This window comes from Rhamphochromis sp. 'chilingali' (assembly GCF_963969265.1).
Source record: "Rhamphochromis sp. 'chilingali' genome assembly, chromosome: 1".
Classification (NCBI taxonomy): domain Eukaryota; kingdom Metazoa; phylum Chordata; class Actinopteri; order Cichliformes; family Cichlidae; genus Rhamphochromis; species Rhamphochromis sp. 'chilingali'.
The window spans coordinates 61,241,591-61,252,104 of NC_137929.1; the positions used below are offsets into that span (position 1 = coordinate 61,241,591).

Genomic DNA, 10,514 nt, shown 5'->3' on the forward strand with positions numbered 1-10,514 from the left:
ATTGATTTGTAAATGATTAACTAACAATCTTGTCAACACAAAGTTCTTTATTTGGAGCACAATTCTACAAGAAAGATAACTTACTGTGAACATTACCTAATAAGACTGATTCAGGACAGGCGATTAGTTATGTTAAACTTTTCTAGCAGTCCTTCACAAACAGGGAACAGTCTGTCTATTCTCTCCATCTGTCAGCTGCTGCTGGCTCTTCCACCTCCTCTTCCTCACACACTGCTGAGTTTGTCCTGGTGGATCATCAGGGATGCAAAGCCTCACAGATGATGTATAGCAGTGGGTCCCTCAGTCTGTCCTCACTCTGGACACTTGCAGTTGTCAAAAATGGAAATCAAATGTGTCATAAGCTTCAGGATTCAAACACAAGTGTAACTTATAAATACATGTTCATACTTTTATTACACAATCAGAGAGAAAGATAAATAGAGAGAGTGCAGGACAGACAGACAGGTGACAGTCTCAGGTGTATACACTGCTACACAACAGCACAAGAGAAGGAGGATTTAGTGTTTGTGTTATTACGAGTAGTTGTGGAAAATTTAACAATAACCTGCAACCAGAGGTGGGTCGAGTACCCAAAAATTGTACTTGAGTAAGAGTAGCATTACTTTAAAATATTATTACTCAAGTAAAAGTTAAAAGTAGTCGTCAAAAAAGTTACTCAAGTAAGAGTAAAAAAGTACTTGGTGAAAAGACTACTCAAGTAGCCAGTAACTGTTTAAAATGTCCGATTTATTTTTTAAATAAATGCTATCAGAAAAACAAAAATAAATAAATATACAAAGTATAGTATTTTCAAAAGAAATATATGTAAAAACATCAACAAAATAAGGCACAACAACTCTAATTTCCAGATTTCAGTTTTTCACAACATAAAGCTTTTTTCACCAATACCTACAGTAAATAATATAAATATATAAACAGTGCAAACAATTTCCAGTGACAAGATATGCTGTAAACTTTATATTCATTTCTGCTCCAAATGGCACAGCAGCCTCAGAGAAAACAGAACGAGGCATCTTCAACATATGTTAATACAAGGCAGCTCAGTTTACCATAAATTGTATGGGTGTGCATTTATTTCTGCATATTTAGCAAAAATGTGCCATTTCTTCACTCAGTGAGATGATGGTTAAGCTTCAGCAGCAGTTTGCTCTCAAGGTTCTTTCTGTGAAGCTGTAACTGTTTAGCAGTGAACAGGAATCCTGCATGACTAAGAAGTCCTTCACAAGCTCCAGATGCAGGAAGAGCTGCATTGATTTTGATCAACAGCTTCTTGATGTGAGGAATGCCATGCAATAGATCCACACCTGCAGTGAATGGACATGAAAGGTACCTCTCCAGCTCCCCTGCTTCTGGCTTTCCTGACCCCATGGATCCATCATCTTAGTCGGTTAGGCTGCCATTTGTGCTGGCCTCATCCAGCTCTCTGTCTAGGTGATGTCTGATGAGGTTGAGACCCGTGGAAAGATGTATGGTTTTCAAAAGAATTAGGTCTGGTCATTATAGTGCTGTATACACTGCCAAGCTGCGGATATTTGTTTGGAGCTAGCCTCCAAAAGCTGGGCATACACTGTGCGATTTGTGGCCCATTTTGAGCCAATTTTTCAGTCGCGCAACCGTTTTGGGGATCGGCCCATGTTTTGCCTTAATCGTGTGTGCATCATGTAGTATACATGGGGTAACGAAAAGCAGTTAACACCTCACGACCAGCTCCCAATCATCAATCGTATGGTTGCATGATAATCAAACATGTTTGAAATCCTGCCGCCTCTCAACGCAGCCTCTCACACTGCGCACGCACAAACACAGAAATGAAAGAGAAAAGGTGGAGCAGCACGGCAGTGCAGCGTGTGATCTGGACACAAGAGATGGAGGCATAACTTGTAGGATGAGGCAAGCCCATTTGAGTACATAAGCGTAGAGCTGCCACCGGGGCAAAAGAAAAATAGAACCATATCACGTTATAACCTTAAAAGTTTATTGTTCTGACAATATGCTTTTCATGTTTGTGCAATATAATATTTATATTGTACGAATGTGATAATTATGTATATTGTAATAACGTGATATTATATTGTTCAAACGTGAAAGGTATATTGTTAGAACAATAATAATATACTTTTCATGTTATAACGTGATATAGCTCTATTTTTCTTTTGCCTGGGTGGTAACTCTACGCTTCCGTATCTGAGGCCTTTCAATGTGGCCTCACAAAATTATCACGACTACAACAACCATGAAAAGAGTTGGATGGACATTGCTGCTCAATTACAGCTGCCTGGTCAATGTTTTACATTAGTAATTTAGCAAAGTTGACGGTGGTGGTGTCTGTGTAAGTGAGTGAAAGACACAAAGAGGGAGAGCGAGAGACAGATTTTGTATGATAACCTTCATGTTATGGACGCACAGTTTGAGCACTCAGGTTGCATCAGAACATCAGGCCGTGTAGTGTGAGACCCTGCATCGTGACCTATGAACTTCTAACCCCTGAGATTTAATTGTACAGATTGAGCAGGAGCTGAATAACGCGACTGAAAATAAATCGCACAGTGTTTGCCCAGTTTAATCAGAATCAGAATCAGATTCGTGTTTATTGGCCAAGTATATGTGCAGACACATACAGGGAATTTGGTTCCGGTAGAAGATGGTGGCTCTCAAGCACAGCAATGTAAATCTCTCTCTCTCACACACACACACACACACACACACACACACACACACACACACACACACACACACACACACACACACGTACGTGTCTATATATACACATTACACATACATACACAAAGCTGTGAAAACCAACTATAAATAACGAACCTAAACTTATATACATTGTTGGATTGTAGTGTTATTTTATGCCATGTTATACCCCGAATTAAAGATTGTGAATTATTATGTAGTTTCGTTTGCATTTTCCTCCTGAATTAGAAGAAGCTGATAACTATTGCATTAGTTAAACTGATTTGCATTACATTAAACTGCTGACTTGTTGTGAATGAATGACATTGCGTTATGATGCATTATACTGCTGAGTTATAAGAAATACTGTGCACAGAGAGTTACTGTCTTATTTGTCTGATTAGAAGAGAACAGAATATGCTGGAGTTTTCTGCCCCATCTCAGCAGGAGCAGATAAGCAGGGAGCCAAGGTCGTAGCTTAGGCGCTGTGTGAGAGAAGGCATGTAAATGTTTAGGCTTTTTATGATAAGGTGGAGGCACCAGGGGCTATAAAAGTTTGAGCAATGCTCCACCATTTTGAGATTTTGAGGCTGTCTGCATCAGTGTCCATCTCCCACGCGTGTGTTCATTAAAATCATCGTTTGACTCAACCCGACCGGACCAGAGTTGTTATTGTGGTGTTTCTCTTGTTTCCATCCCCAATTTTGAACTCGTAACAACATAAAATACAGAAATGAATGAGGTGGAATGAATACTACAAAATGTACATAAGGTGCAGTTGCGGTCTGGCAGTCGGAGCAGTGTGACAGGTCAACTGTTAAGAAGGGAGATGGCGAGGGGAAAGAAACTGTTCCTGTGTCGGGTGGTCCTGGTCTGCAGGCTTCTGTACCGTCTGCCAGAGGGCAGCAGATCAAAAAGTCTGTGTGCAGGGTGTGAGGGGTCTGTGATGATTTTCCCTGCCCGTTTCCTGGTTCTTGAGAGGTACAGATCGTGGATGGAGGGCAGGGGGGTGCCGATGATCCTTTCTGCTGCCTGTACAGTCTGCTGCAGTCTGCTCCTGTCCTGTTTAGTGGCTGCTCCATACCAGACTGTGATGGAGGAGCACAGGACAGACTCAATGACCGCAGTGTAGAACTGGATCAGCAGCTCCTGTGGAAGACTGTACTTCCCCAGATGTCTCAGGAAGTACATCCTCTGCTGGGTCTTTTTGAGGATGGAGTTGATGTTGGTCTCCCACTTCAGGTCCTGGGAGATGGTTGTACCCAGGAACTTGAAGATCTCCACAGTCGACACAGGGCTGTCTGATATGGTGAGGGGGAGCAGAGTTGAGGGATGCCTCCTGAAGTCCACTGTCATCTCTACAGTCTTAAGAGTGTTCAGCTCCAGATTGTGCTGACTGCACCAGAGTACCAGCCGCTCAACTTCCTGCCGGTATGCAGACTCATCACCATCTTGAATGAGGCCAATGACAGTGGTGTCATCTGCAAACTTTAGGAGTTTGACAGCCGAGTTCTTGGAGGTGCAGTCGTTAGTGTAGAGGGAGAACAGTAGTGGTGAGAGGACACATCCTTGAGGGGCACCAATACTGAGGGACCGGGTTTCAGAGGTGATCTCCCCCAGCCTCACTTGTTGCTTTCTGTCTGTCAGGAAGCTGGTGATCCACTGACAGGTAGCTGGTGACACGCTGAGCTGGGAGAGTTTGGAGGAAAGAAGTTCAGGCACAATGGTGTTAAAAGCCAAACTAAAGGCCACAAACAGGACCCTGGCATAAGTTCCCGGGCGGTCAAGGCGTTGCAACATGTAATGCAGCCCCATGTTCACTGCATCATCCACCGACCTGTTTGCCCAGTAGGCAAACTGCAGAGGGTCCAGCTGGTGGCCTGTAATGTCTTTCAGATGGGCTAACACCAGTCGTTCAAAGGATTTCATGACCACAGACGTCAAGGCGACAGGTCTGTAGTCATTCAGTCCTGTGATGGTGGGTTTCTTGGGAACAGGGATGATGGTGGAGCGTTTGAACAGGAGGGAACTTCACACAGCTCCAGGGATCTGTTGAAGATGCGAGTAAAGATGGGACCCAGCTGTTCAGCACAGGTTTTGAGGCAGGAGGGTAAGACGCCGTCTGGTCCGGGGGCTTTCCTGGGCTTCTGTTTCTGGAATAATCGGCTCACATCCTGAGTGTGTATTCTGAGTTTCAGGGAGGAGGAAAGGGGGGTGAGAGGTGTGGTGGAGGTCGTTGAGTCTGGATTGGAGAGGGTGGTGGTGGTCGTTGAGTCTGGATTGGGGTGGGTGGGGGTGGTCGTTGAGTCTTGATTGGGGAGGGGCAAGGTGAAGGGGGGAGAGGTGGAATGTGTGTTGGGGGTCAATGTCTGAAGCAATGTCCCTGGGGAGGGGAGGGTGGGGTGTGGGAGTCTGTCCGTCTCAAACCTGCAATAGAAAGTGTTTAACTCGTTGGCCAGGTCTTTGTTTGCTTCAATAGTGGGTGGGGGGCGTCTGTAGCTGGTGATTTCCTGCAGGCCCCTCCACACTGACGCAGGGTTGTTGGCTGTTGCAGACTGTTTAAACTAAACAAGCTGCTATTTCACATAATAAACCCTGTCAGCCGCAGTATTGCCTTCTGTTTTAACAGTTAAAGCAGTAGAGACGAGCTGTTTGCATGTGCGTGGAACTCTAGCGTCATTAACCAGGCAAGCTGTTAGCTTATAGGCTTAAAAGGACAGCCGAAGCTGCACAAAACACCCACAAACTTATCTCACTACAACGTAGCGCCAAAAATGTGACTCGCAGCTCTAGCTCAACACTGCTGCTGTAACATAAGACTGACATCCAGCTAACCACAGCTAAAAAGATATTTAGAGAAAACTTACTGTTTCCTCAGGTTACGCGAGTTGAGTTGTTTCACGCTGAAAAAAAGAAAAGGTTCGTTTTGGCTCTCACTGAAGAGACCGACACTGAAGACATAGCTGTTCTTTTGTACTGCTTTTAAGTGAAACATTCTTTGTATGTGAGGCCAAGGTTGTTCATCCTCTTCAGCTCTAGCGTAGACTCCGCCATGTTTTCATGTTTCTTCTTTCCGTGTGTCCGCTACTTTGAAACGCTTGGGCCGCTCTGCCCGCCACAGTTTCAAACTGGTCATGTGACTGCATGGCCACATCTCATTGGTAAAAAAGTAACGCAGCGTTCCTATGGGAAAGTAACGGTAATCTAATTACCGTTTTTGCAATAGTAATCCCTTACTTTACTCGTTACTTGAAAAAAGTAATCAGATTACAGTAACGCGTTACAAGTAACCTTACATCTTATATAAAGACACACAGACAAAGAACATTCCACAAACACACATGTTGGCTTCTCTCACGGGGCTATACCTCCTCCCTCACAGAGAGAATTATGACCTTGTTTTCTGAGTGGCCCTCACCTAAGGATTTACATCCCTGATAAGCAAACCCAGATAGCAAGGAAACATTGAAACACTGTTGAGTCAATATCAGGCTGTGTCATTGAACCAACGTTGAAATGTGACGTTGACCTAACGTCACTCTTGCACCCTTTTTTAACGTTGAAACAACGTCAGGTTTTGATGTTGAATCAATGTTGAAACCTGACATTGAAACAATGTCAGATTCTGATATTGAAACACTGTTGAGCTATGGTGTTGATTTTCCACCTCTTTCGCACAGTTGCTTTTTATTAAAACAACAGTTAAATCATGACTGGAAATCTACCTTTCTTTATAGGTATTTTAACCAATACTAAACTACTGCATGTTTCCATCAATACTTCAACCACCTAAACACATAATTGTACTTATTCCTCAAATTGGACAACCTTTATAAAAAAAAACCCCAAATGTCTCACAATGTATCATGTCAATATTAATATCCTAAAATAAGAAAGCATTGCATGTGATGTAACAGAGAAAAAAAAAAAAAAGGTCAATAGACATGTTTTGTTTGCTAAATACTTTATTAAAAGACAGTTTCCTATTTACATTTATATGTTTCACAGAAGTTTGTAATTTTTTACTCTGGGATGGGGATGCATGATGTGCGTCCTGCACCACCCAAACGATCTGGGGCGTATCGGAGCCATTTCTGCACTGCTTGCGCAAAGACAAACTCGGACATAGAGTTTGCCCCTAACTGTTGCGTCAGGCCATCTAGGACAAAAATACACACACCTTGGTGTTCATCTGAACAATAGACTGGACTGGACTCATAACTCAGACGCCCTCTACAGGAAAGGGCAGAGCAGGCTGTACCTGCTGCGGAGACTCAGGTCGTTTGGGGTGGAGGGCCCACTCCTGAAGAAATTCTATGACTCTGTTGTGGCTTCTGCTATCTTTTATGGTGTGGTCTGCTGGGGCAGCAGCATCTCTGCTGGGGACAGGAAGAGACTGAACAGGGTGATCCGAAGGGCCAGCTCTGTTCTAGGATGCCCTCTGGACCCAGTGGAGGTGGTGAGTGACAGGAGAACGGCGGCTAAGCTGTCATCCCTGATGGACAACATCTCCCACCCCATGCAGCAGACTGTGACAGCACTGAGCAGCTCCTTCAGTGGGAGACTGCGGCACCCACGGTGTGGGATGGAGAGATTTCGCAGGTCTTTCCTCCCCACTGCTGTCAGACTCCACAACAAAGACTTTAACTGAACAAATACACACATCCACACATGTGCAATAACACTAAGTGCAATAATCCTTTCTGTCATCGTTGTATTTTTACTCAGTTGTATATAGTATTTGTATTTGTATTCTATTTTTATCTTATTGTATATTTATTTTATTTTATTCTACTGTATATAGTATTTTATTTTATTCTATTCTGTACAGCTGTGTACTGTATTTATTCTTATTGTATTCTAATTTTTGCCTCATAACTTTTGCACTGTCCACTTCCTGCTGTGACAAAACAAATTTCCCACGTGTGGGACTAATAAAGGTTATCTTATCTTATCTTATCTTACACACACACACACACACACACACACACACACACACACACACACACACACACACACACACACACACACACACACACACAAACAAAAAAAGTGAATTAGAGCACATGAATAAGCTCTCGTTAACTGTCTTCAGCGGGGAGAAAGTATGTAAATTCCTAGGCTGATAAACATGAAAGTCACCAGGCGTAAATCTGCAAACTGCCGCATTTGATTCCCAAAGAGCTATGAGCGGAAAAAGTGATAAGTCTTAGCATGGTGTGCCGTGTATCCTTTAAAACAAAATAAACATGGGGTCCTCGGGCTGTACAAACTACAACCCGAGGACTAAACAAGCCAAAGACCAAAGACTCCATCTCCAGATTAACCGGACATGAAAGTCTTGTTATTAAGAAAGACAAAGTAATATAGCAAAAAAACAGTAAAACTTACCAAATATGCATTTGCAGAGCGCTGTATCTTTAAATGCCATTTTTTGCTTTGTCTGGTCCTTGGTTTTTTTCCCTGCCCAGTTTAGTACCGAGGCCAGCTCGTTTGTAATGGCATAAGCCATTACACGGCGGACTCGCACCTCCAGTGTGGTCCTTCCAATCAAGGCAAAGCGTCTCACCTATAGACACATTTTAAGAGATGGAATTAGCATGTCTCATGTCTTAAATGTGTATGCAAGTGCTTGTGTGTTTAATCAACAAGCCGTTGTTATGTATTTAAATCACATCTGACAGCTATTACACTTTATAGTTACAAAGTGTACATAACCTTTATATACTTACCATTGCCTTATTTGCCTCTTGTGATTGAAGAGCTGGCTCTGCATTGTTTAGCTCCTCAATGTTGTGCAAGGGCAAATCCAGAGGCAGTATCCCAGCATCTACCGATTCATTGCAGCCGGTATTGCGGATGGCTCTGACCTCCTCACGGAGTTCGTTAACAGCTCTCGTCAGGTCTGACAGAAAAAGATAATTTTTTTTAAGTATTTAAGAATACAGACAACTTGTCAAAAGTTTCCTTGTGTCACACACAGATATGTACAAAGACACTAGACAGTATTTTATTACCTGGTATTTTCACTCGAGGGGCCTGGGGAAACCATTTTTTTGTGGGCTGCTCATCCTCTGAGTCACTATATGTGTACAGGGGATTTGGTCTAAAGAAAAAAAGTTGAAAACGGTCATAAGTAATTACAAATGTGCTTTTGGAATATTTTTTCCTAAAGTTACAGTTTGATTTATAACAACACACACAGGAAACGGAGATGTGCAAGAAGGTACAGTATACAAGGGATTTTTGAAGTGCACAAGTGTACACGGCTTTGCATTTATAAAAAGTTTACAAGCTTCCACTTTTTGGACTATATTATGTGGTGATATTGCAGTATGCAAGCACCACAGATATGTACAAAAGACAAGATCATAAATTCTTAGCAATCAAAGATATGTTTGTGAAATAAAAAAAGTTTTACTTGTGCTTTCTTTTATGACTGGTCTGAGTTTCAGCTTCGGACTGAAGGTCAGACGTATCACAGTGTTCACTTAGATATTTCTGAAGACTGCGTTCTGCTTCGTGAAATGTGTCTGGAAGTACAAACACAATGTATGGCCAGACATAAATTAGGACACGAAAAACTTGTTATTGTTACATTTATACAACACCAATCCAGATGATACCCACCATGGCTTATTAGAAGTCGGACTGGTGCATATGTAACATATGTGTTAAACACTTGTGAATTTCACCCAAAATACTTTCTTTTTTGGAATAAATATGTCATTTTTTTGCATCTCACTCTCCTATCTGTGTGTTCGGTCTGTGTGCGTTCATGTGCGTGTGTGCGCTGCGTGGTGACGTAGGCGCGTGCATGTGTGCCCCGGTCACAGCTCCTTTCAGCATGGCCGGAGGTAAGTCACTGCCACGTTGCTCTCAGTTAATCAAAGTTTGTTCGGATCCCAAGCTTCTGTGTGAATACGACCGTACCGCCGCGTTTTTGTTTATCGTTAAGAGACTCATTTGGGATAAGTTTTGTGGAGGACGAGTTCATTAATACACAATTATAATGAGTTATAGCCGAGAACTCGGCTAATATGCTAGCATGCTAAGCTAGTCCGTATCGCTAGCGGCTTGAGAGTTTACTCGCGTCAGTCTCTCCTTTTGTGTAACAGCATGCACCTTTTCTTTCTTCGTCAGGAGAGGGTTACGGGCAGTCGCGTGACACGCACGGATCGAACATGTATCTCTGTGTTGCAGGTATGGAGATGTTTTTATGTTTTGGAGATGCAGTCTTTCATTTATTGTTCTTATAAGTTGTTTTGATGTTTTTTAGTGACATATTGTTTATTTTGTGCTTTTTGTTTTTTGAGAGTTTAAGTCAATGTTTTGAAATAATTTGTTGTATTTGGTTCGTTACATTAATGTACATTAAGGGCACAGCTCCTTTCAGCATGGCCGGAGGAGAGGGTTACGGGCAGTCGCGTGACACGCACGGATCGAACATGTATCTCTGTGTTGCAGATGTGCAGTAAAGAGCCAAAGATTCGACACTGTCTCCTGCCTCTTGCTTCAACACCAAAACACAACGCAGAACAGCAGGCGTAACAATTACACGGGTTACATTGGTGCCGTGACCCTTTGGATTCATCAAGCATCGGCGTCGTCTCGATCACCGTGGGGAGCTCTTCGCGATTGCCCTCGTTCCAAGTTGGTTGCTTTTCCTAACTTGTGCGGGACTTTTTGAATGAGCTTGGACATTTAATCTGCTCAATTCTCATCCTGAATAACATTAAGTGCTAGTTAAGAATACTGTGTTTGCTTTTGTTCAGTTGCACTATTTGGAATTTTGTTTCTTGTGATTGTGCTTT

At 42.7% G+C, this 10,514-nt stretch overlaps 1 protein-coding gene across 1 annotated transcript; it reads right to left on the reverse strand.

Annotated features, from left to right (window-relative positions):
- Positions 1–7,801: 7,801 nt before the first annotated feature.
- Positions 7,802–10,301, reverse strand: LOC308400434 (uncharacterized protein; the record flags this gene model as incomplete). Its single annotated transcript, XM_080888126.1, has 6 exons — positions 7,802–8,269; positions 8,433–8,605; positions 8,718–8,806; positions 9,122–9,233; positions 9,331–9,381; positions 10,268–10,301. The coding sequence occupies 6 exons, from the start codon at positions 10,299–10,301 to the stop codon at positions 8,048–8,050; spliced, it is 681 nt and encodes a 226-aa protein (XP_080744252.1). The 3' UTR covers positions 7,802–8,047.
- Between the last annotated feature and the right edge of the window lie 213 nt (positions 10,302–10,514).